The sequence below is a fragment of the Abramis brama genome, assembly GCF_963993115.1.
Source record: "Abramis brama genome assembly, chromosome: 22".
In the NCBI taxonomy this organism is placed as follows: Eukaryota; Metazoa; Chordata; class Actinopteri; order Cypriniformes; family Leuciscidae; genus Abramis; species Abramis brama.
Window position 1 is genome coordinate 22,429,382 of NC_139984.1, and position 27,936 is coordinate 22,457,317.

At 36.5% G+C, this 27,936-nt stretch overlaps 1 protein-coding gene across 2 annotated transcripts; it reads right to left on the bottom strand.

The window, feature by feature from the left end:
- Positions 1-791: 791 nt before the first annotated feature.
- Positions 792-27,370, bottom strand: pik3cd (phosphatidylinositol-4,5-bisphosphate 3-kinase, catalytic subunit delta). Of its 2 annotated transcripts, none has more exons than XM_084099278.1 (23): positions 27,103-27,370; positions 25,724-25,886; positions 24,612-24,840; positions 23,727-23,953; positions 22,067-22,246; positions 18,900-19,055; positions 17,655-17,744; positions 15,935-16,153; positions 14,404-14,500; positions 14,086-14,216; positions 13,909-13,959; positions 13,521-13,688; positions 12,893-13,014; positions 9,310-9,453; positions 9,121-9,220; positions 8,444-8,622; positions 7,503-7,603; positions 7,291-7,369; positions 6,897-7,064; positions 5,185-5,308; positions 3,944-4,089; positions 3,428-3,560; positions 792-2,492 (listed from the first exon to the last, which is right to left on the bottom strand). In XM_084099278.1, exons 2-23 carry the CDS (start codon positions 25,862-25,864, stop codon positions 2,358-2,360), a joined length of 3,120 nt encoding a protein of 1,039 aa, XP_083955404.1. In that variant the 5' UTR covers positions 25,865-25,886; positions 27,103-27,370; the 3' UTR covers positions 792-2,357. The 2 variants fall into 2 exon arrangements, with proteins under 2 accessions (XP_083955404.1, XP_083955405.1); XM_084099279.1 differs by having other exon boundaries at positions 25,724-25,883; positions 27,103-27,244.
- Between the last annotated feature and the right edge of the window lie 566 nt (positions 27,371-27,936).

Below are 27,936 nucleotides of genomic sequence, written 5' to 3' on the forward strand. Positions count from 1 at the left end.
ACTGTATTTGACAGCTGTTTTCTGTTATCAATTGAATCCTGTTCTCTTTATACTGGACAAAAGGAAACATGAGACTTTAGTTTCATCATATATTCCTATGATTGACATAAACCTTACACAGATATTACCTCCTTGATGGCATAATAATGCAGTACTGCTATTCAATAACTTGTAGTTTGCAGTTGTTTAGACTGTGAACATGACAGGCATAATGAACCCCTTTCAGTTCCACAGGGTTAAGAATTAGAGCACCGTATTAAAGATTTGTTGAAGTAGCCCAAGTAAGATTAATGTTTCTCAGGATTAAATACTAATGCCATACTACAGAAAATCCTTCAATTGAACTAAACTGAATTCATTATTTTTACTGCTATCAGCAGTGTTTTTGTGGCCTATAGTTACTGAGAGATTCCCAGCAGTCTTGTTTACTGTACTCTTCACAATGGGAAGGCCTCATTCATTACACAATAAAGATTGAGGACTCAGGAACTTCCAGTTCCCCTTTTATCGCCGTTTCATCTCTGTGTATATTTCCCTAACACGAACAGTAATAACATTAAAACGCTGATCAGACAAATTTGACTTCCTGTCCCAAACTAACATGAATTCTGGAAATTCAGTAGGGTGAATTCTGATAAATTGGGCCTCGTTGTAAAAACAAAAAGGCCCAATTTATTATTCCCCAGCCACAGACGGCACATACAAAGACAGCCAGAAGTCTGGATCCTTTTGACTGCTTCTGTTCATGAAAATATCAAAAACCATTCAATAAAAAACAACCCACAAATCAGTTTCAGAATCAATAATTTAAGGCAAAACTGAGAATGAATAGCACATTTTCATAACTCAAATCATCTTGGCAAATATTTGTAACAAAGCAGTCATGTTTAAAAACTGAAATACATTAGTAAACCAAGAAATTCAAGATCCCAGAGTTTCACACTGTGAAGTTGCTTAAGATCATGGTACATAATCAAAAACAAAATAATGTTGATTTGGACAAGACCATAGCATGAAAGGTACTCGGTTAGTAGTCCGATGCTAATCAATACCTTAACAAATGCTAAAATTCATGTTCTATGTTGAAGTTCTTTTTCAGTCCACTAATCTTCCTTCCATTATTATAACTGTATGCAGTGGGTGTTTATATATATATATATATAAAGATTAGATGGTTTTGACTTTTCATCTCTTCTTTAAAAATTCACATTCTAGAGGACATTTAAAGATTCAAAATAAACAACATTTATGCATGTGATGAGAAAAACCGGATAGCAGTAGATTCAGAATACTGTGGTAATGCATTCTGGAACTGATTAAGCTTGAACCGGAAGAGAAAACACAAACTTGACAGACTCTCTTTTCAAAATAGGCACGCAATTACCGGGCGTAATTTTCTATAGAGCAACAATATTCCACTTTTGCCCTGATTTATAGTACAGTAGTACAATGCATACATTTCACTGAACAAAAAGCACACTCTTTGGACATGTCTTTAAGATGGCTTGTATCTCATCCCAAAGGCACAGAATACCCCACAAATACAAAATATTTAAGGCTCATTTCTACACTGACATACAAAATGTCTTTTCATGTACACCACTATACAAAGGCTTTACTCATGAACAATTTCCCTATTATACAAATAATTCAAATGAAAAAATACTGTTTTAAGGAATGTAAATAGACGAATGATACACAGGAGAATATGTACAACCAAACACGTTCATGTAAACAGAGAAACAAAAATCCTGAAATGAAAATGTAAACGATATGAAAACACTAAGTGCTTTCTTCTTCTGAACAACTCACTTATTTTATGCTGTACAGTAAGAAATTATAAATAGATTAATCTCGCTTGCTCTTTGTGCAGGTAACACAAGTGTGACAGAAACAAACCAGAGATGCAAGGTAAATTAGTGGCACGCCAATAGTTTGTTAAATTAGTAGCTTCAATTCCCAGTGCATTGTGTTGCAAATACCACGTGTATCTGAAATTAATCTCATTTCAAGCAGTTGGTCTCAATAAAACAGATGTATAGCATCATTTACTATTACGTCACAGATGTAAACATTCGCTAAACAGCTGTTGATGTATGTACTTCCCTGCAAAAGAAAAACGCAGGACCTTTTTTTTTTTTTTTACTCAGTTTCTGTATTTTGAACAGAATCTGGTCATATATCGGCCATAACTCAGTTTAGTTACTGCATTTTGCTTTTGCACGGCAGTATAATGCAATAAATGCCAGACGGCAGTGCAACATATATTATGTTCAAAGCTGCATTGGTTTACATCAAAACTCAGCATCAAGAGGGGTTCGGTCGATCTCCCGTAGCGGTTTGTGATCGAGCGCTGTTTATCTGTTATCTTTGGCAAAAGTGTGCATCATCCAGTTCACCTTGGTCTTCCAGCTCTCTCTCAGAGCTTCATTAAATTTCACTTTAAAGTTCTTCAGTGCTTCCTCCTCAGATTTCCCCAGTGCCAAAGAGTCCTGTAAGAACAAAGATACAATGAAGGTGGAATTTCACCATTGCTGAACATATTCTGAATCTGCCTAGTTATATTCATTACATAACTTTTATATTCATGCATAAAACTTTCCGTAGATTTCATCCTAAAGTTAGATTTTGCATACGCACAAAAGTTTTCAGATGCATAAAATCCAGTCAGCAGAAGATCGAACCCTGTCTCCTCCTCAAAATAGCCATATAGGGAGCTTACAACACCTATTTTTTCTATGCATAACATAATTTGCATATTATTTCCATGCATATTTCCATCCAAGTGATACCATGTTTAACGGTACAAGACATTAGGGAAAAATTAGATATGGATGTGCCGTCACATTACATTGCTAAAAATCATTCATTCTGCATACACATTTCTAGGCTCATTTTGTGCATACGCAACGTTTATACATCAGGCCCTAGAACTTCTGTAGTCAGTCTGAAGGTTTGGCTACGCGAGACTAAAAACTTACTGACTTTGCTGACACAGGGTATAACTTCCCCCTCAAACATTTTTGTGCTTTTTTTGTGTGTCTTGTTACTACACTTGTGGTGTTCCCACTCAGACAATTGCTTACAAATCTCTCCTTATGCTATGTTATTGCTAAATATTGGATTCAATCTTTTTATCAACACAGATGATTATTTATTTTTGGCACTGATTGATCTGAGCTTATTTTTAGGTGAACTTTAGGTGAATTTTTTCACTCAAACTCTGAGGTGCATTTGTTTGGGTGTCGATAATAAATTTGTTTCAGTCTTATTCTAATAGCAAATCTGCTATATAAAATTGTCCCCTAGTTGTCCTCCCTTTAGATTTGATATTTCATGCTTGTAAAGCACTAGAGAAACGGCAGATATCAGCAATCTCACGAGTAATAAATAATAAACCATCTGTCTGTCCTGAGGTAATTCTTACCTTTAGATACTGGATGTCTTTGGAAGAACTGAGTTCAGGGAGTCCTGCAGCTTTCATCAAGGTAAAAAGATTCACAAAAAGAGTCCCATTCCGGCAAAGAATCTTATAGGCTTGTTCGCAGCACTCACGAAACCTGGCAAAGAGAAGCACACATGAACACTTTTCTTTTTCAGTTCTGAATTTGACATTCTCTTTTCCAACAGACCCTTCTATTTATTATCATCAGGTTACATATATATGTAATCTGCCTCAAGGTTATAAGCAGCCAACAATATAAGCAATTTTCTGTTTAAAAAAAGGGGGAAAAAAGAAGTTATTTTTGTGTGAAGGTTTTACACCGGTGTTGAACATTTGATAAATACTATACTACTATACTATACTATAGAAGTTTAGAATGGAAGAAACACTAAATGAAACTCAGAATAAGCAAACTAGCTTTGTGGCATAAATTTTGAGAATTAAGACATTATTATTTACATATTATCTGTGAGTTGTTTATAAAACATATGCACTGACCGTTCAAATTTCTCGCTGTTGTTGGTCCGTCCCTCCTGAATTACATGGACAAAGTCATATGTCAGAATGAAAGGCACACGTTCCCTGTTGATCCCGAATTTGCTCTTGAAGTTCCCCAAAAAGTGCCCAAAATCTATGTGGAATAACTGCAAAAAATACAGAGAAAATATCATTCATAACTTAAAAATGATTTATTCAAAATGAAAAGACTATTATAAAATTGCAGCAACCCTTGATTATGTGAAATAGAATGAAAAGTGCAACCCATGTTAAGGCACTCATATGGATGGCTGGTGCCATCTTGTGATATAATTTATGATTACACAGCACTCGTGATGTGCGATACCACTTATTTTGTTTTCGATACGATACCGATACTTTCAAGGCCAGTTTCGCCGATACCGACACCGATACCTCTAATACCTATAATTTAAACATTTCTTAAATTACTGAATTACTAAGAGTAAAATGGGTAATGATACCCACTTAACATTATAGTTGAAAGGCATTTTAACATTTAATATGCCTTTATTGGAATTTATTAGATTATATTTTTTGTTCACACATGGTTAAAATGTTTACTTGTAGTGATAACCATGGAAATCTACAAAATATTATAGGCCTAGTTGAACTATGGCCACTGTAATAATGGTTCATTTTCATAAGGGACTGCCAAGTGACCGGCTGTTGCACCCATAAAATGCAACCTTTTTATTCGGACAGTGTATGATTTATATTAACATTAGTTACAGAATAGAACATCAGTATGAACTTTTAACATTTAATTTAAAAGAATTTAATTGCACAAACTATGTAGGCTACAATTTCAATTTGTTTATTGTGAAATAACTCCAACATATTATTTTTTTCGGTCTTCTGTTAAGCATTGTTCTGGGCTGCGTTTTCCAAAAGCATCAATGGTTTCTTATGATACTTTTGGGAAATGCAGCCCTGTTTGAATGCATTGTCAGCAGTGTGTGAACGCTCTCTGTGATTGATTGGTTATGACTTGCAGCATTTGCGTGTGTTCAGATGAGCAGGAAAATAGTTCTACTACACAATTATTCACTAACATAGGTCCAATTCAATGCATATTGTACACATTAAATTTCTTGTCAAATAAACAAAATTACTGGCAAAAAAAATAAAAACACACTGTAGTATCGATATTTTTATTTGAGTATCGATACTTTATATCGATACGCCCATCCCTACTCGTGAGGCAATGAGTTCATTCTTACCTGACCCGTTTCCCTGATCATGATATTGTCACTGTGACGGTCCCCAATTCCCAGAACATATGTGGCTACACAGTAGCCTGCGCAGGAGAGGGTGAATTCCTCAATGGCTTGATCCAGTTTATCCCTGAAAAAAATAGAGATAATATTTTAATTCATAACCCATTCTCATTCCTGCTTCCGTCCTGTTTGGTAACCAATTAACACACACACATTGGGTTTCCATGTTTTCCATAGACATTATTTATATACTGTACAAACTATATTCTATCCCATAACCCCATACCCCTAAACATACATGCATGCAAACATACATAATTAAAAACTTCAACATCATAGCAACTCACACACACACACGCAGAGTCACATAAGTCTTTAGCACTGTGTTAAACATTTTCAGCCTTGTTTCTGTCAGATAAATTTCTGTCACTTTATGACTCAATCAAGACATTCAACGTTAATATGCTTGGTGAATATGTAACGTGTCTTCCTGTTGAGCCCTCTTTCCACATCAGCTCAGATTCCGTAAGACGCAATACTAGTAAGACTTTCATGACCTTCTCATATCAGTAAAAAGTCATGCAATGGCCTTTGATAACCATTACTTTGATAAAAATAAATAAAGTTCCTCGTCAAGCCATCAAAAACTCACATCTTGTGCATTACTATGCAAGTAACACAATGACCTGTGGTTTTACTGTAGTCATGAAATTGTAAGAAAATCATGCAATAAATTAAAATAAAAAATATGTGCAAGAAAAAAAACATTTGTACCCTAGACACAGATACAGTAAATAGCTCAAGCTCATCAAATAATGCATTTTATTCCTTATGTCTCCCTTCGTTTCTTAAAAACAAAAATGTCCCATACTCTGATGTAAATAATTATTTATATACTTACTGTACATTTACAGTAAGAGGACAACCAGCAAACTGGATATGTCCACAGGGCATATATCGGTTTCAGACATATATCTGTTTCTATAGTCTATCGCACTCTAGTTTCAGGAGTTCAAAAGGTCATGTATAAACAGGATACTTCAGAAAAAAAAAATCATGCATGCATCATAGTGAGTTGCTTTTTTTTTTGGTTAGCCACATACACTTACCAACAGTAGCTTTGTTAGTTGCCTAAATATTAAAACATCAAAGAAATTATGTAAAGTCAGTCATGTCCGCAAGTACACTATATAAATAAGTGCTGATCCCAAAGGTTAGTTTGACCCAAAAAGACCCCCAACACTTAGACTTCTCTAAACCAGAGCATTCCAGAAAAGGTCATTTTTTTCCACATTCTTACAAGATATACAACTTGCAAAATGAGACTGTTACACAATGCAACAAGCTTTGTGGTCGCATCTTAGTGCTTAGCTTGTATCCTTAGCTGTTATTATCACAAAACAATATGCACATCAAGCCACTCTGGTGGAAAACACCTGCAGTAGAAACAGAATGCACAGTAAATTTACTCCAATGCTGCAACTTCTGCAACCAAACTGCATTTGATGTTACACTATAGTTTCATAGAAACCAAAAGGTCAAATGAGCCAAGAGAGGTTTAACCTTCTAAGTGAGGTTTGAGAATAGAAAATGGCATGCACGGCTCCTGCAAATTCCACAAATTATGCAAAACTGGTCACTACGTTACGCATAGTTGCAGCGATCAAACCACGCGGGCTGTGGGACGGCGTAAGGTTAGAGGGTTTGCTGCTCACCCTGGGTTCTTCGATTTGAGCCAGTTGAGAAGAGCGTCCTTATTGAAGGCAGCAGTGGCTGCACTGTTGCTGTTGTTTCTCTGGATGTTTGCAATAGTGTCCGAGTTTTTCACCACCTCGATGAGACCCGTTTTATTCCCGGTTGACAGGCATCCGTAAGGCAGCATTCTGAGACCCAATAAATGAACATTAATGGAAAGTATTTATTGTAATGTAGTGTAGTGCCTAAAAGGTGTCAAAGTCTAAAAATTATACATGCATACATATCTATATATAATATTTTATTTAGAAATAAATAAATAAATATTTTGCAAGCGCTTATACATTGTATAACACTCAATTTTATGCAAACTTATCCGCTTGACGAAGTTGAAACAAAGTTAACTATACAAACCTGAGGTCAAGACCTTCTGTTTTCCATAGAACATCCATCAGCTGAATCATCTGAAGGGTCAGCATATCCTGCCTCAGATCTAAAAAACAGAGGGTCAAAGTGTTTTTCAATCACTAATTTACAAAAACAAAAATGAGAAGAATTTTTTAAAATGATGTATGTGTGCTTTGAACGCAAGGATAAAATTAGGCAGCATGGCTCTATATCCATACCATCTCCATTCTTGAATATAATGCCCACAGTTTCATATTTGTCCTTGTACATCAGCCACAGAGGTTTCATCTTTGAGTCCATGAACTTACACTTGTCAGCGCTGAAACAAAAAAAGATTAGCATCAAGAAACAACACACATTCACACATGGTTGCAAAATAGGCTCTTCGCTTTCTGGTAGCTGTTTGTACGTGACTTGTATGCAACGCATATGATCATTTAGTTGCATTACTGAATTAAAATGATTGAAATGATCAGTAATATTACATCATGTCGCAGATTCAGTTAAAGCTTAGAAACCTGAAACAAACTATAAAATCTTAAAAATGCACGCGAGATTACCTGGAAAGAGCGTTATCATTAAATCTACGCAGCTAAATCACACGCCATCTGTGGCATGTTAAAGGGATAGTTCACTGTAATTCTGTCATCGATTACTCACCCTCATTGTTCTAAACCTGTATAAGTTTCTTTCTTATGTTGAACACAAAAGGAGATATTTTAAAGAATGTTGGTAACCAAACAGTTGCTGGTTGCCATTGTCTTTGAAAACAAAAATACTATGCAATTTAATGGGGATCAGAAACTGGTCTTCTTCAAAATATCTTCTATTGTGTACAACAGAAACTCTCAGGTTTAGAACAATATGAGTGTGAGTAAATGATGACAGAATTTTGTTTTTGGGTGAACTATCCCTTTAACCAGAGAACTATCATTTATTTACAAGACCTGACACAACAACCTCTAAAAATATCTTAAGACAACCCAGCCAGTAACAATATGTTGATAATAATAAGATGATAATCAATTTAAAATTAGATTTTATAATTATAGATACCAGTATCATATCATATCATATCATATCTTCATTGCAGTGACTTAGACTATAAATTGTCATTATTAACATGCAACATATTTATAGAGAACAACGTGAACGGTACCAGAGTTCACACAGCATGATGCCTGGGTTGAGAGGGCAAACGACCTCAGAGAGCGCTTCCATGTACGTGTCCTGTTTGATGCATACTTTCATGTCCTCTGTAGTCTGTATCCTGGTTGCCTTCTGACTGCCTGATTTCACAAAGTCATTGAGAGCCTTCATCTTATTCAGAGCCTCATTCTATAGGAGAAGGAGTAGACAATAAGTATATACTATGCAAATCCATATGAACACATCCAAATGACAGAATTAAAGCATCTGGCATTTAACAGAAGTGTGATAATCAATATTTGAGTAGGCATGTAAAAAAAAACAGCTGCAAACTTTGAGCAGCATAGTGCAGTTCCCCTTCCTTCCAGTGGTTTGGCTATTATTAAACATTCAAATAAGAAATATTCTGCTGCTGCAAAGAAAACGTATTCCAGCATGCCTTACTATTTTTATACATGTATATTTATGTGCTTGAAAGAACATGAGCTGTTTATTACAAGAAAAGGCACAACACAAAGTGACAATTACCAGAATGAGTAACTGAGAAAACAAGTCAAGTGCTAAGTTTGAGCCCCAAGTGTCAAAAAGGGTCCTGAGAATGTAAAGTTTTAGTTGTTTACATCTGGTCACAGCACGTGCGCTAGAGAAATGAATTCGCTTTTCATATAAGGAATTAGTGCAACAAACCTGCTTCATCAAGATCTTAATGTGATAGATGCACCCGCGACAGTATGCCTCCAGAATAAGACCAAATCTCAAGCTGACTGAGGGCACATGCATTTCGGACCTTTAGAGAAAGCAAAACCAAAGCCTAAATTACACAGAAAGGAATGGGGGCGCATTGCTGTAGAGAACTATAAGAAGGTGGATTTATACCTGAGGTGCCAAAACAAGAAGTGACCTATTCTCTTGTTGGCCAGGGCTCTCTCCAGCAAGAAACGGGTCAAGTCGCAATCCAGGTAGGATTCATACTTCAGAACCTGAACCAGTTGCAAGAGGTACTGAAAGAGTTCATCATCACTGTTGAGAAAAAAAACACACTTGAGATGTAATTACATTTTTTTTTAAATGTAAGCCATTTTTAACAATCTGAAAATAAATCACTATTAACTCTTAATTATCAAATTAAGACACGGCTCAATTCACAAGACAACAGTAAATAAAGAATTATAAAAAGAAACACCCCTTTTTCAGGATATTGTATTTTAAAGATACTTTTGTAAAATCCAAGTAAGCTTTACAGATCTATATTGGAAAGGGTTTAAACAATGATTTTCATGCTTGTTCAATGAACCATAAACAGTTTTTGCACATGCACCTGTGGAACAGTCCTTTAGACACTAACAGTTTACAGGTCGAATTAATGTCACAGTTCCAATGACTTAGGACACTAAAGAGACCCTTATACTGTTTCTGAAAAACAGCAGAATACAGATGCCCAGGGTCCCTGACCACCTGCGTGAACATGCTATAGTCCTGCTGTAGGGAGACATGAGGACTGCAGATGTGAAGAGAGCAATAAATGGCAATGGCACCTAAAGACAATGGAGACAGGATCACCCTTGCAGTGCCAAACCACGGCTTTGTCTAAAGTCGCATACTCATACCCATGTTGCCGGGTACTTTTTGCCTACTCCAGGGTTTTTCCTGGGTCAAAATTGGTCTTCGGTGGTGGCTGACCGACATGGTCATCCACACACAGCAAAGAGTACCCTAGTACCCACATGATCCGCAAGCCCAATATTGACAATAAATGTTAAATTTAAAATAAATACAAAGAAACAGTTTGTGATTTTTTTTCTTATCCTATTTATTCATGAAAAAACGATCACTGTCAGGCTACTGTGGATTATTAAGGCTAAATTTTACTAAACACTCTTGCTAAATGAGGTAAGCACACTTACTTTCTCATTTCAGATGTGTATGTTCTTCTAAGTAATGATTAGGGGTGTAACGGTTCACAAAATTCATGGTTCGGTTCGGTTCGATACGATACACTTGTGTCACGGTTCAGTACGGTTTGATACAGCAAAAAGAAAGAAATGCCAGAGAAATTTCCTTGATTTAATTTTTTTTATTCTTTTTTTTTTATTTTTATTAAAACTAACATCATAAAGTATGATTTTTTTTTTTTTTTTTACTTTGAGCAATTCTGGAGCTATAATTGACTCTTCTTAGGAGCATATAAAACAAAACAGCTCCTTGGAAAAAATGAAATTTAATATTGTAGTAGTTATAAACAAAGGTTTATTTTAGTTCAGATTAACATTTGAGGGCAGCAATTGTATTCATAATGTCAAAATAAAACCGACGTAATGTTACTTGAAGGCATTATAGCCTACTATTCCTGCCAAACTTCCATGGTTGCAGTTACTACAGTAAATCCATGGTGAATGTTGCTGATCTGTGGACACTGGATAACGTTAGTTCATTCATGGCACAATGTTTCTCCTGGTTTCCACGTCAGCGATATTTTATCTGTTAATAACGGAGAAATGTGAATGTTTCTCACTAGATCTCGCAGCGATGTTATTACTTCTGTGGCGAATTAAAATGCTTTCTTTACTGGATCTCTTATTAGCGCTGTGTAGTAACAATGTCGCTTGATCAAGATCGGCTCGCGCTGCTTTGGTTCAAACCATAGACTGTAAAAAATAGGTTCAAACTGATAAACGGTCCTTTTTTCCGCAGTTTCGTTCCGCTTGCATTAGGCTACGTTTGCCATTTGATGTTGGGCAATGTTGTGGTCGTGCCGGTGTCATGAGCGCGCTTGCCACGCGCAACGCTTGAAATAACGAAATTTTGGTCGGCAGGAAAAAAAGTCCAACGAACCGTTCGGTTTGAAAATGCGTACCGAAAACCGAAACGAAAGCCTCGTACCGAACGGTTCAATACGAATACGTGTATCGTTACACCCCTAGTAATGATTTGTTATACACCGATTCACATGTGCGGAATGCTTGTCACAAGTTGTAAGAGAAGATAAGGCAACTTTTTTTGTGACTGCAATTCACACCCAGCGCTAATTCAGCAAAAATATTCTCCGAATGCACCACGTGAAACATGGATTCGGTCTTCCGACCTTTAGGATAAGTTGATTTTGATGCGAGGGAGAGAGCCAGAACTGAAGACGGAGAGTGCGCGCGCGGGGGTGGGGCGCTGTGATCGTTCTCTCCGTCACTCCGTCAGTAGCCTGCTTCACTCACAAAACCCAATTACAGATCAAATAAGGCTTTGGCGGGACAAAAAATCGTTTTGGCGGCCGCCAAAAAATTTTCAATGTAGGAAAAACCCTGTACTCTTTTATGTGAATTCGGACATACTTCTTTTGTGACATACTGTTTTTCGCCTACGATGCAGCCCACATGTCCCCTCAGAACTTGCCATGGTGGAAGAGTGGAATAACATCTCACAGCAAGAACTGGCAGGTCTGGTGCAGTCCATGAGGATGAGATGCACTGTAGTACTTAAAGCAATTGGTGGACACACCACATACTGACTGCTACTTTTGATATTGGCCCCCGCTCTGTTCAGGGACTCGTTATTCATTTTCTGTTGGTCAAATGTCTGAAATTTGTTCAATTTATGTCTCATCTTTTTTTGTGTTCATACATATATTTACACATTAAGAAATTTGCTGGAAAAAATCTGTTGTTTCTTTTATGGCTGAGTATATTATTAATAAAATTAATTATTAAAATGATCAATACAATGTTGCGATATTTACACCTAGAAGGTAGGTTTGGCTGCGATCGTCGGTGATACCGGTGCTACACTTTTCAGTCGCACATCGATTACATCACTTGCCCGCCGCGGCACCGCCCCCCACCCTCGTTTGATTTTTTATAGTATATAAATAATTTAGCTCAATTAGAGAACAGACACTACAATTAAAAACTGAATGGTCTGCTCAATTCAGCATGAGCCGAACAAGAGTCGCAGCAGAGAAGAGCAGCAGGAGTCAGATTTAATTTATCATGTGACGAGAGTGAGGCCAGCTGACTGACAAGACAATGGCGGAAGATTTAGTTTCAAAGTGAAATGTAAAAGCACCTATTTGGCAATATTGTGGATTTCAACCCAATGCTAATAGATAATGCAAATATAATCCTTGAGAATAATAAACCCAACATTCAAGCAATTGTTGGTAATTTGAAAGCTAAAGTAAAATGCACACGGCCACACTGGAATTCAAAAACTCTAAACTCCAAAACCACCCCCCTCAACCCTGTGATACCGGCATAACTGGTGTTGTCACGTGTAGATTAACCGGTGGGAAAATGTCCTCACTGTCACATCCCTACTGCAAGGGCCATTTGAATGCCTCTACAAATGTTAAAAGCAATATAAATAAAGACGTTTTTTCCTTCGATTTTCACATGTATGGAAGACAGAGACATGCTCTCTTTTTTTAAATCTCTCAAGAGAAGGTGATGATTAGAGAGGCAGTGCCACCCACCGTAAGTTCTTGAGGCAGTGGATGGTGAAGGAGCGGACATGAGGGTCAGGGAAACTGTAGTCTAGAAGTTCTAGAGCATGTAGAGCGGGCAGTTCTTGCCATTTCCGTAACAAACCAATCATCTGGAGAAAAGAAAAAAAATGCAGAGTGAGTGTACAACAGCCTCTCAATCCATAAAGTTTGAGAAAAACAAGATTTCTGGGTGGTGGTAAAGAATTAGCAAATCAATCCTGAGGCAGCAAATCGAAAGAATTTAACAAAAAAAAAAATTTGTTAGTTTAATCTTTAAGAATTGTTTTTAATGTAATGTAATTTTATTTGGAAGTACTCTTCCTTTTTTATTTTCAAAAATGAACTTTTTAACAATGATGACATGAAATAAAAGGATAAATTCTGTTTTTATTGTGCTTTATAAATAAATTATTGATTATTAAATATGTTTCTTTATTTATATTATTAATTATTTTGTTTTGCTTGTTATTTTTGGATACTTGTTTGAGAAAATGACTAAAATAAATTCATATAAAAAGGTATATATATGGTACCTTTTATATGGTATTCCTTAAATATTTTGATTTTTCACTGCCTGAAAATAATCATATCCCAAGGAACCAGTGGTTCATCTTACCTGAGCCACATCCTCGTGTTTGTTCCACTTAGTGATGAGGAGGAGTTTGGAGAGGCTCTCAGGGTATCGCTGCCTCACTTCCCCTCGTAACTTCCACAGAAGCTCCTTCTCATCCTCAAAGAACTCTGTGTAGTTTTTATTGTCTACAATCTCTTTCAGTTTCAGGTGCTGAAAAAAATGTCAATTTCGTTGGAGATTAAAGACTACTAAAGTAGTTTTAGCATCTCTAGCGCTATGAATAAATCATTGGAAAAAGTTCAATGCTTCAGCAAACCACAACTCCTCTTAACAGTGTTGTAGACATACAGGCCCTAATGTAGTAACCATTTCCCTTTCATGATAGATCTGTATAATTCGCCTCTAACAAACAATGAATGCTATTTCTCACCTCTTCTTTTGTAGCGACAACCTTTTCACCATTCAGACCCAGTTCATTCAGCTGAAAATAATAGGAAGATAATGACTGAGCATTTGTACACTATTTTCATAAATGTACGTATATATCATAAGACATTATGAGAAGAACACAACTATTAAGGAGAACCACAATAAATAAATAAATAACCTTTTCGATTGGAGGATAATAAAGGGGGTGTTGTCTGATGTTGGGAAAGCGAATAAGGAGACCAGCCGTGCTGTCAGTGTTTGGATTTTTCTCCACAGTGTCCATAGGATTCAACAAATCACCTTTATCATCTGAAAATAAAAGTGATTGACATGTTTAGACCTAAACTGAGGTCCCTGGATCAAAAATAACTCATTCAAAATAAGGGAACTTGGACACAACTCTCAGCAATACTAGATTATCACTCCTGTGACTCTGTACTGCAGAATCCCTAAAATATCTCAGTGACTGAAGGTCAAACTGTTCATTTTAATGTACCTGGGACTGATGGCCATGTGGACAGGGAAAATTCTCCAGTCTTCAGCTGGTCCTTGTAGTCAAACACCATCGTGTTAACCCAGGCCAATGGGCAGTCCTGTGGAAAGAGTCATTTGGAGGTATATTAACCATACTGACATTGCACTTAACACCACAGTCATTTAATGTGGGAGAGGTGACACTGTCATCTAAACAATGCAGTATACTAACGTTTCTGTTGTGGGAGGTGAAAATTTAACTGACTAACCAAATATTCCAGTAACAGCAGCAGTGATTTCCAAAATACCAATAACACAAATCTAATACTTCCTGTGTATGACTTTGAGTGTAGTACAGTTTTTAAGTTCAGAGCTACTTGTGCAGAAGGACATTTCTGCATTTACTGAAGTATTTTTAGAAGGGGTTTGTGAAAGCTTAAGAAATCATGAAATTGTTAAGCCAATATAATGCTATGCAATATATTGGAGAAAATAGTAATAATTTAGTCAAATATAAAAGGTAAAAGTAATATGGTTAAATAAATAACAGCTTATTGCAAATAGCTGCCCATTTTAACAACATTTAACTAAAAATTCAATTCCAATTCAATTATCAATGTATCAATTCAATGTAAGGTAAAAAGAATCTAAATATTGAAATCAATATGGCTTAAATCTACATAGTAACAGCAGATATAAATACACTTTTAAACTCTTAAGTGTGATTCTGAAGAAGTTTTTTATAATAAATTTGTATAAATTAATTTAAGATTCATAATAAATTGTAGAATGATTAAAAATAGAATTTCATGAAATACTTTATAAAAATATCCTATCCCATGTACATGTGAATATTTTGTCAAAATCTAGAGACAAATAATTTAATACATACATTTCTAAGCCATAAGATTCATCAGCCAAACATAACACATTTCAAATTCAAGATGGTCAAACATTTGTTTCCGTCAGAACTTGTTCAATGCGAGAATAACAGAAGGAGACATTTTTTTCTCTTCATGTGTTAAACCCATGTGGACGACTTCTCTAGTTCGCTGAAAGAGAAGTAACACTGAAAGCAGAAGTGGATGCGTTGGCGTTGAGCCACGGCAGCCCACCACCATATACACACAAACACACACACACAAACACTCACACACACACACTTTGACACCTGGGAATTTCAACACTGCGCCTGCATTTGACGATGCACGCTATCTTTCAGAGAACAGGCCACGAATAGACGGGCTGATGAGTTCTGATTTAACATCAACTAGCTGCTCTGTCCTAACGTTTAACTTGGGTTACTCACATTAAGCATGAAATGGACCACAGCATCCTGTCATAAGGGTTTAAATAATATTGCATTCTGCTGATTATACTAGCAAAGATGTGTATGTGCAGTTGACTTGGAAACAACATTCACTGGGAACGTGTTCGGCATCCATGCATGTCAAACACTCCAAGTATAGCATCTGTTATGTGTCTCATCTCTCGTCAGTCAGCCTGTTGGTTGCTAAGTGACTCGTTTTCTGTTGAAATTAACTGAAACATACCGCTCTTTTGTTTTTCTTCTTGGTAGGGCGCTTCTTGGTCTTCTCGATGACGCCATAGAGGGCAAAGCAGAGGCGGCTCATGCGAGGCAGGTCACTCACGTTGATGTCGAACACTAATTTCTGGTCCCATACAGGATCAGAGCTAACGCTGACCTCATTACTGGTCACCACTTTGCACAGGAGCTCACTGCCGTGGTAGAGCCCAGCCTGAACCACCAGCTGAGAGAAAGATAATGATTGCAGAGCAGGAAATTAGTCTCAAATCTCCTTAAAGAGTACAGTTTTAAGGAAAGGGAACTTCCTTTCAATGTTTTTTTTTTTTAATGAAAGAATGTATGAATGAATGTAGTGAGTTATGAGGAAGTAAATGAGTGTCTGTCAAGAAAAGCAGGTTAGGGAGAGCAACTTGTTACACAGCTCAGTTGTCACAAGGAATATGTTTTCTCTGGCAGTGGTTTCGTTTGTTTGTTTGTTTGAAAAAACAAGTTCAAAACCCTCTTAAATTAACTATCATTTATACTTATAACAATTTAACGTTTGCGAACTCTATCTTCCAAACTTTATTTGGAAGATTTTGGACTTTATTTAATATAGATTTTGGGTAAACAAATAACCACAAAAAAATAAATAATAATAATAATTCATCACACTGTTACATAACTACATAGTAAATAATAAATGCTGTCACACACGTCAAGCTGTCACGCGTTTTAATTTTATTCAACTGATTGTTCGGTTTTATATTTTTTTTCTCTGTTTTATGTATTATTTTGTCCTTTACAACCATTTTATTTAATGGCATTCCCATTGACAGAAATTAAAACTTTTTTTTTTTTTTTTTTTATCTAAGAAATATAGGTAGTAAAAGTGACAACCTTTAAACATAACCGTGTTTAAAAGCCACCACAGTTTTCACTTACTACAGCAGGGCACAAATAAAATGTCTGAATGCTTCCTTTAAGACTGAAACAGAGAATACGCCAGAGAACAAAACTTATAAAGGTGCTAAAACAAATCTCGATTCAGAGCTCTTTGGCAAGAGGCAAGCAAAAATTGGCGAAAAATAACTACTGAGAAGAAAGCAAACAGAATACTAAAAAAAAAAAAAAAAAAAAAAAAAAAGAGCACAATGAGCGGCAGAGAAATGTTGATACGCATCAATTCAAGTCTGAACTTATTCTTACATTGATGAAAGCCAGAAATCCTTTATTAAACAGTTTTCTTTGAAAACAAATTACAGCACATGCTGGTTTTTACATGGAAAAATGCCCTGTCATGAAAATGTATTTAACATTGTACACAACTGCAATAATTGTGCCTCAGGCTAGATTGAAAAAAAAAAAAAAATCTAACCAGCCTACATGCTTTTCTCATGAATATTTTAAAATAGAAACAACCGTCCAATGTCTGTTGACTTCTCCGACAAGTAAAAAGGAGATGCAAGTGGTGAACATCAGCAACAGTGCTGGCCTTTTCTAAGAATCTAGGCTCAAGAGAGAGAGCCGTAAAGCCAGATAGTCACTCCCCACTTCCTGTTTTGATGTTTCACTTAACCGCTTCTGATGAATTATGGGAAATATGTGGTCAGGGTCACATGACCACAGTGTTCATGATTTCACCCCTCACTACCTGCCACAGTTGAGATGCTAAACAACATAATGCGCATCCCACAAACAATATACAAATGCAGACAAACAAACAAACAAACAAGCAGTTTTACCTTCATGCCCTCATCCGCATTCACTCGGCTACCATGTAGAAGGTATATATAGAAAGGCTCCTGGATAGACCACAGCGAAGATGTGTTTTGCTGTTGAGAAGAAAATATACACAGTACTTAATTTTAAACACATATTTTTTTCGTCATTTCTTCGTATTTTTATTGCAAACTAAAAATCTAGTGTGGGAGGAACGTCTGTGTACGCCTTTCAGCATGCTTAACAGTTACAGAGAAAACAAAACCAAAAGAAGGAGGAACTAACGTGTGTATGAATCCAATGCTGCGAATGTAAACCAAGCAGTGTATTTGGTTCAGTATCACTCTTTCATCTAATATCAGAATATCATATACATCGGACAAACCACAGGACAAACGTACTTAGTAGTGTTGAGGAAATTGATTTGAAACTGTAGATAGCAAATTTAAATTGTTAGCTACACTACAAACTGCAGACTATATTGAAGATATTTTAGGGGGCAATATCTTTATAAATACATAACTTGAATAATACAGGCTACAATTTATTTTTTCAACCAAGGCAAGGCAAGGCAACTTCATTTAAAGTCAATTTAAATTAAATCTCCAAATTAACTAATTCACTACAAAGAATCATAGTTCCCAAAACAACATGACAAAAATTAACAATGAAGCATTTTGTCACCCTTCACCCTTTATTGTTTGAAAATGTCAACATGCACTCACAAGAGAAATAACTATTTTACGAGGTGGCATTTCGAATATGTATGATGTAATGTGTATGAAAACGTACAAAGTTTTGAAAAACTTTTAGGTCCACACCTGAATCTAATCGTCAGTGGGGCGTTAAGTAGATCATATGAAAACATGAATGCATGAATTCATAACAATTTGCCAAAATCAAAATTTCTTACGAATTGCCATATTAGTGTAAAAATGTTTTAAAAACAGCTGAGCTATTGTCATGCTGATGAAATATTCAGTTTTGATAAATTTAATTATTTACTTTTTTTATTTATTTTTTATTACGGAAGCTTATACAACTAGGACAGATAAACATTTATGCTCCATCTCATTAATTCAAAGCACTTCCATGAAGGGGTCACAGATGTCCAAAAATGTACCATGGATAAATGATTTCAAGCATGTCGCACTGCAAACCGAGTTCACAGAGGTTGAAGTCTACAACACAAGCTAACAAGAAGAAACCTGACAAGTAGTTCCTCTGTTAATAACAGATCGTGTTCCGGTGTAAAAGTGCCATCTCACCCTTTTCAGAGGCAGCGGGGGCGGTTTGGACTGAGCACGGCTTCTGGACACTTGATTATTGAGGCCACCCTGTTCCTCCTGGTACTTGATGATGGCTGAATGATGCACCACAGTCAGATGTGGTGTAAGACCTCCGTGCAAACATGTGAAAATATACTGCGTGAAAAAAAAAAAAAAAACGAGACCATAAAATGAAGAAAAAAAGAGCTCATTTGCTCAAGACACGCTGTGTCATGGGACAAACAGGTACAAATCATGCCCTAAATCCATCTTCTTCCCATAATTTCCACTTTCACAATCAAAATGACAAAAACTCCCAAAAACTGAATGACGTAGAGCAAGCAAACACATAGATAGATGGAAAGGGACTGAAATGGCAGCCGAGGTACAGATGGTTTTATCAGTTCCTGTTTTCCAAAATGTAGACTATAAAGACTGGACCAGATCCAGTACTCCTCAACTAATCATCGTCAGATCCTGCGGCCTGTTCATTTAGGTAGCGTAATGCAGCTGAAATCACATTATCCTCAATGTAGTTGATGTTTTGAAGGCTGGTAGAGATGTATGACTCATCTTTGCAGGTACAAGCAGTTTCTAAATCAACAACTGTTTCAGAGCCGTGAAGTTCTACGATGAATTCAAATCATGGCCTCTTTACATTGCAGCAAAATTAAATAAAACTCACAAAACAATAAGACAAGATATAAAAAGACATGAAGCAGACATCAGTGAGAGCTGGGTTGTATGTGCTCGTCTGGGGCCGGCTGCTACTTACGCAACTTACAACTTACACAATATTTTTGAGTTGCACCATTAAACTTAGTTTAAGCGTATAACTAGATATTTATGGAAGCCTCCTATCAGGAGTAACGGTTAGAATTTAATAGCAGACTGACGGAACTGCATCAATAAGCTCTTGTTTTACCCGACAGACTTCAATTCTTTAGTCATATAGATAACGCTGACATTTACACTCACTTATATTTAAGAGAAAGAATATTATGTGAATAGATAACTTTGTTAACTGCTCTTCAACACGAACCGGTCCATGTTGAGCATGTCAAATAAAATCAGTCATAATAAATCAATGTAATTTCTTATGTTTTTGTATCAGTATATATATATATTGATTGATACTTATTCACTTCAAATAGTTTCTGAATGTTCTTTACATATAAAAATACCTGGAAAAAAAATCACTGTTTTACAGTGTTCTTACTGTTCCTGTGCATTTTATAATAATTATGTGGGGTTTGCTGTTTTATTACTTGTTTTAGCTGAGTGGCTGTGGCCTTAAAGAAAGTGCGAACTACATGGGAGTGCTCATTTTAGCTATTTATGGAAATGTATGTTTGTTTTATCCATCCTACTTATAGTATTTATTTATTCGTTTTAACTCTTGTTCTTAATCATCTTGTGTATCTATTTGTTAATCATATGGTGAGGCAAGAGTTAATTTTAAGAAAATGGTATGTTCCAATTATCAAGCGGGTCAGCCACCATTAGTGAAAGGGAGCATTGAAGGACGGATCATGGTATTAGAGATTTAAACTAGGTTATTGAAGCGTTGTCTGAGCGCACCGAAACTCTGTCCTCAGATGCAGAGGAGAGTTTGTATTGTTTTAGTAAACAGCAGTTCTAGCTTTTTGACTGTTTTAATTGATAACCTGTTATTATTTCTCTTAACCATATTTTTTTCCACATTTTGCATATCCGCTTTAATAAACACCTTTTTGGACTACAAAATCGCTCCCGTTCTTACATCATGGTGTGATTCTCCTTAGTGACCACTCAGGTCCCTATCACATACCTATTATGTTATTCATGATTGAGTAGTATCGTATTTAAATGGAAACATATTTTTCCCCATCAGTTACATGAGGCAAAAAGCATTTAAACAGCATCTGTTATCGTATTTGAAGGCTGCTATTGGATCATCATCTCCATATTATGCGACTACGCATTACTTTACAGAGAGCTTACGACCTACTTGCTATGTTCTACCTTAAAGTCCCCCTGTGGTTAAAATCAAGCTTTTAATGTTGTTTATTTGTCTGTGGTGTTTTTTATTATGCTTTAAGACATATAAATGACAATATGATGGTGTTTCTGACGTCACAAACTACCTTGCAACCAATAACGTCAATGTGTGGATCTCTGAGCTCGTGTGATTGACTGGAGGCGGGGCTAATTTGCATCTACATAGAACCGCGTATACTAAATGAATCAAGAATGTAGTTACATTCAAGCTATTTTAAGGCATGAATACTTTTTTTTTCAAGGAAAAAACTTTTAAATATGTCATTTTGGGGATCAAAGATGAGTTTTAAGTAGAGCTGCACGATTAATCGTTAAAAGATCGCGATCTCGATTCAACCCCCCACGCGATCTTAATCCTGCATTTCTTCGATTCTGCCAATGATAGTCAACGAGATAACACGCTAGGGGTGGAAAGGATTGCACTATATTCGGTTCGGCACGCATGTGATTCGCGGATTAACAGCTAAATTTAACCATCATAGAGTGAAATTTTATAATTTAGACGTGTATTGTCTAGCCAGTTTGCACGTTCAAACAATTTTAATCGTGGAAGAAGAGCCGAAAACCGGGACTCGCGCGTTATCTGTGCGCACAGCCCCCAGCCACACACACTCGAAGCGCACAGAGAGAGAGAGACAGACACACACACTCGCACAGAGAGAGAGAGAGAGAGAGAGAGAGAGAGAGAGAGAGAGAGAGAGAGAGAGAGAGAGAGAGAGAGAGAGAGAGAGAGAGAGCGAGAGAGAGAGAGGTGCGTATCAGACAGTGTAGATCTTTAAAATAATAAAGCTTTTCAGAATCGTGAGAGAATCGTGATCTTTATTCCAAGCAAAAAAACTGTGATTCTCATTTCAACCAGAATCGTGCAGCTCTAGTTTTAAGGGATAAAATTATTGACTCAGGGGGACTTAAAGAACAAATGGTGCAACCGAATAAAAACTACAGAGTTAGTTACAAGCTAGCTAGTAGTTACTAGGCCTCTAATGTGGACTTTGCATTCCAATTTAAGTAAGAAGTTACGAATGGCAGCAACCCTACCCTGAAGTCTGAAAGTGTGGTGCTTTCATATGAATTTTAAAGACAATGTAACAGTGAAGTCGAGAAGATGTTGATTTTCAAAGACTTACTTTAAACTGGCAGAGTGGATATGTTCCATAAATGAACTCCAATCTCCCGTTAACCTGAAGAGTGTAGTCCTCTGGCTTCTCCTGCTTTGCCGATCGAAACACAGTGGACTTCTTTCTCAGGGCGTTCCGTTTCAGAACCATCGGCTGGTCATGTGGATCTTGCTGGAGAACGAAGCTCTCCTACAAATTAAAAATATGAAATGCATTCAATTAGAAGTTATACTCAAGTTCAGCGTTTCTCAGAAAACTCCCTGAAAAGTGATTCAAGTGAGCGTCCGTTCCAGCAATCTGGGTTCCAGAAGAAATTTGCCTATTCATTTTCTTTGCCTATTCATTCTTCTATTACAAAAATTCTACAGAATATGCTGAAACTATTGACAATACATCATGACTATAATATTAAAATCTAACAGCCTATTTTTTGATTAAATAAATGCAGTTTTGGTGAGCATAAGAGACTTACCAACCCCAAACTTTTGAATGGTAATGTATAATTTTAAAAATGAATACAATAATGTAGACATTTTTACATATTAAAGAGATAGTTCACCCAAAAATGAAAATTCTGAAAAATAATTTACTCTCCCACAAGTTGTTCCAAACCTGTATAAGTTTCTTTCTTCTGTTGAACACAAAATAAGCTATTTTAAATAATGTTGGTAATCAAACAGTTGGATTACCAATAGTTGGCAGTCAATGGGGTACATCAACTGTCTGGTTACCAACATTCTTCAAAATAGCTTCTTTTGTGTTCAACAGAAGAAAGAAACTCATACCGGTTTGGATCAACATGAGGGTGAGTAAATGATGACAGAATTTTTATTTTTGGGTGAACTATCCCTTTAATATACAAAGAAACTGAGAATGCAGGACTGCCAAGTTGATTGAGAGTGTGGGGAGACTATATGTTTTGATGGGAGTGGGTGGTCATGGTTGCCATGATCCTCGTTTCCATGGTAACAGTGACTTCTCTTGGGTCTGTGATCAGTTTGTGTTATGAAAGCGGTCCTTGGTTCAAAAAAGTTGGAGAAAACATGCTCTAGATATAGTAAAAACGAAGAAAACTCATAATCATTGGTGCGCATAGGGTGAGGTGCAGTCACAATAGTGCGATTAATTACTCATAAAGCAATTGTTTTTCTCTGCAAATGCGATGTCGAAACAGTCTGGCTTTTGATCCATGCCATGGATTATAAAAACAAGTGTTGCTGGAGTTTTTTTTTTGCACGCTTCAGTTCAGACTCATTGCAAAGTTAAAGATCACAGGTACATAACATTCACGTTGAGTGGGTGGGGGATTGACAGGCAACACAACACATATAAATACTATCAAAGGCCTCACTCTGGAAAACTGGGTCAGTGAGACCCATGTGTGCCTGTAGAAGCTGCAGTGACATCATCACCGTGTCAAATGTCTCCTGACTGTTACGATTTGTGAAATCAAAGGCAGAAAATATGTCAGTCTAAAATTAGACTTTTGCATGTTTTGCATGTGAGGATTAAATTGTCAATGGCTACATAACATGCTCAATTTTACATTATCAGCACAGAACAGCACTAAATAGAATTATACTGAAGAAATTAATTATCCAAAGGTTAAATTGTAGCATAAAACAAGTGTATATGAATATAACTCCATGTAAAATATGACTACACTCACCTCACTGCCCTCAAACTTCACATTGACAAGGATCTTTTTAACACTGCGTGATTTCCCAGATTGTGCCACTATAGAGCATGGCTCCAAGTCACATGGGAAGTTGTACTCCATCCACTGATACCATGGCAACATCTGGCGCACCTGAGCATGCTCTTCACAAAAAGTCCTCATTTTTGTTCGGAATTCATTCACCTCGTGGTTCTTTTGGGAGTCAAATTCATGATGACCTGTGGAGACAAGGTTTTTAGCTAGTTAGAATAAAGTCAGAAAGCTAAAACTGTGCGGTCACCATTTGATTTTGAATTGAAAGTAATTGCAACAAATAATAAAACTACCATAGAGTGAGACCACTCTGTGACACAAAAAAAAGGGCTGCAAATCTGCTCTGAAAGTGTTGTAGAAAAAAACAGCAGGGAGGAACAATACTAAATGCAAATAATAAAACCCACAAATCATATAATCATGTGTATTCAGCAAAGCAAAATAAAAGGGCTTAAAATGACTTTTAAAAGAGAGAAGAAAATACTTCCCAATTTTGTTGACACCGAGTCCAATGAAACTCTGTGGTATTTTTGAGCAAATTCATGTAACACTTGGTAGTAGCTAGTTGAATTACGCAGAAGGAAACACGACAGACCGTGTGACACATCCTTATTCTTAAAATCATTAACAAAACCACCCAAGGTAAGAAAATATAAACAGGGAAATGATCGAAATCAGGAGATCTTTAGAAACCAGACGTTCCAAATAAGCCTGTCATGCTCCTAAGTTTAAAGAATCACAAATTCTTCTTAATTGCTGGACAGCTGCCAAAACCACATCATTCTGCTGCAGTGCTGAGTAAAGTCAAAGATGAGATCAGATGAGGACCAGTGTAACACAAACCTTTCCCTATAAGCAGACTGATCTGGGTGGTGATGAGCTTCTCCACTCTGTCTCCCTCCCGGGCCACCAGCCTGAGAATTGGCATGAATGGCCGGACGTCACACAGGCGACGCTGCTCGTCTTCCAGCTCCTCCCGCTCTGCAGTCATGTTGATGCAGGTAAAGACGTAGGCATCCGGATCACTTAGGGCACTGAACAGAGGCTCGTTCTTGGCATTCTTCCACACCATCTAAGACACAAATCAAGACTTTAATGTCTTCAATGGGTCTGACTGCAGTCGGTTCATATAATTTTATTGCAGAGCATCTAATAGCAGCATACGCTGTGTATGCTGGTAGGCTTCCTGACCAGCTTAACCAGTAAGACTTCCTTAGTCAACCAGCTTCACAAGAACAAACATTGCATTTTAGGATGGCGTTTGCATTTTGCAAACTAGGATTGCATTTTAGGATGGCGAACATCATGCCTATAGTGATCTACAGCTAAACCAGCAGTAACCAGCACAGAAATTTTCAACTTGTCAGTAGTGACTTATGTTTTACTAAGCATATTGATTATATTATTGTGTGCCAACTCATTTGTTCAAACCAATACTTTTGTGTTCTTGAAATGTCCTGCAATGTGACATGTTACACTAAAACTAACTAAAAGTATTTAAACAGCATTTTACTTTTTATTTATTTATTAATATGGATTATTTTAACTATTACAGGTGCAGTTTTATGACCTCTTATTAAAGAAGTTATCTATTCAACATTTCCTCACCCTCATGAACAAATCATTCAGATCAATTTGTGAACCGAATCAACTCATTCATTGAAAAGATTCATTCATAAATTGGACATTGCTAGGTCTCTCATGAACTTCCAAGGAGCTTTAGGGCGAATGTTATTATTATTGTTATTATTTATGAATAATGATTTCAATTTTGTTATTTAATCTATTGTAAGACTTGTACAGAGAACATTTGTGATGTATTTTTGGTCCTTTTTAGCCTAAAATCTGGACGTTAATTTAAGTCCATGTTATTTGTCAACTACCCATGCTCTATTACTTCCATGTCTACAAACTTGCATTTTTAGTGTTTACATTTGGTCAGAAGGTCTCCTCACCTTCTTGATTGCACTAATGGTGTCACTGCATGCTACGGGAAAGTTGAGGTAGATCCCAGTGGGGAGGAGGAACTCCATGTTGACCTGTTGCCGACCCTCCATCTCCCACACATCCTGCATGCCGTAGACCCCCGGCGGCATGATGCAGGAAACTCATCTACTGCTAAACACAGATAGGCACTTTAACACAGATCAAGTCAGAAAAAAAACTGAACATCCATGAAATGTTTACTAGCTGTTACAACCCACTGAACCAGTTGCACAGAGGCAGGGAGTGACCTCAAGACGTTTCATTAATATTCAGTGAGAAGAGAGAGAAAGCGTGTAACATATGCTGCATAATAAATAATTATTAAGACACTTTACTTGTAAATTTGTAGCACAAGCCCACTAAAAATATAGTATATAACGTTTAATATCACTTTATCATGGTTAGTAGCAATCCAATGTGAAAGTAAAAAAGAAAAATTTTAAATAAATAAAATATAATGGCACAGAATTGTTTCTATGATCACTACAACTTCAATTTATCAAATTGTTGTAACACTATACCTCAAGAAATAAAATTAATATACTGTGAAAAGAAGTATAAATATACTGCATTACAAAATATTTAAATATGCAGCATATGAGACTCAGATTCTATATTATTATATTATATTATTTTTGAGGCTAATATTCTACAAAGTTAAAGTTTATAATGTCTTAATTAGCATTATATTTATACTTTTTCTCTTCTCACACAACGCATTATATTTTTATACAATATGTATTATGCTAAATACCACTGTAACGTGGTATGCATGAACCCAATGACCTGCTTAAGGAAAAGAAAACAGTGCATACTAGAGTACTTACTCAATCCAGTCAAAGTAAACAGTAATATTTTGTAAATACAGACAGTTCCTTTTTGCATATTAATTTATATGTGCAAAAATAAAAAATAAATTTAGAGCAGATTTCAAATGCATGTAATCATAAACAGAGACATGATGTTCCTCACATGAGATTTTATATTAATCAATATGTAATATATATGCTGTGCATGTCTTTAGTACACACTGCAGCTCTGTGATGAATTGTCAGACTGTCTAGGATTACAAAGCCGGCTGGAGGGCCAATATCCGAGAACGTGGCGCACATCATCTCACATTTACACAGCAATTTCACAAATTGTATCTTCTATTTTGCACTATGAGTCTGTCGATAATATATGCTGTATATAAAGTCGTAGCGACAATTAAATCACATTATTTACGATTAATTTTAAAATGGCAGGTGTCAAAACATCTTTGCGTAAGCCACCACGAATAAGCCTCGTTTCAAACTCTCGTCTCGTGATCGGAAACATGAGACAAAATATGACAGCGTGAACTTACCTTTAAGCGTCACCGGTGGTTCATTTCTCCATCTTCAGAATCAGCGATGCTCCTTTACTTTGACATTGAAAAATGATATCTTCCCGGGGCGTGAATTTCGGTCAAGACGCCAGTATTTGAATGGCGCGAAATGACAGCAGAAGTGTTGATAATTCTTTAGTGATTGGAGGTGGTAAAGTGTCCGTCTGCTCTGCGTGTTGAGCAGCGCGTTCCTAACTCGTAGGGATCATCGACATAGTTGTGTAGTGTCTCTCTCTCTTCCCCTTTCTCGCGCTCTCTTGCTCCCTCCCTCTCTATCTCTTGCGTGCTCTCTCTCTCCCTTGTTGTCATGCACGGCATAATACTGATAATAAATAATGTCTGCGTGTCATACAAATCCTTCATTCCGAGAGAAATGGACCAAGTCGTGTGTTGGGAGAAAGCACAGTATAACATCATTTTTTTTTAAATGATTTACGACCTAAATGAGCATTTTCTTCATTGCATTAGAAAAAAAGTATGATTTTGAATTAACTTTCATGCATACATAATAAATGTTTTCACTTTTCACAACAGGTTGAAACAATCGTAACGGTCCCTAACTGTTCCTCAGAACATCACAGTGTGGCTTCCTCATCTTCTGAGGTCTGTTTCCAGTTTTTACAGTCTATGGTTTCCACGCGCGACACGCTGCATTCGTTTGAAAACCGTCTCTTGCTTTCGTTTTAAAACCGACATTTATAATTACATTTATACATGAGATTTTCAGATGTTCAATACTGAAACCCAGTCCAAAACTGTAGTATCACGTGCAGTCCAATAGAATCTTTTGAACCTGTTCACCAAAAATATTAA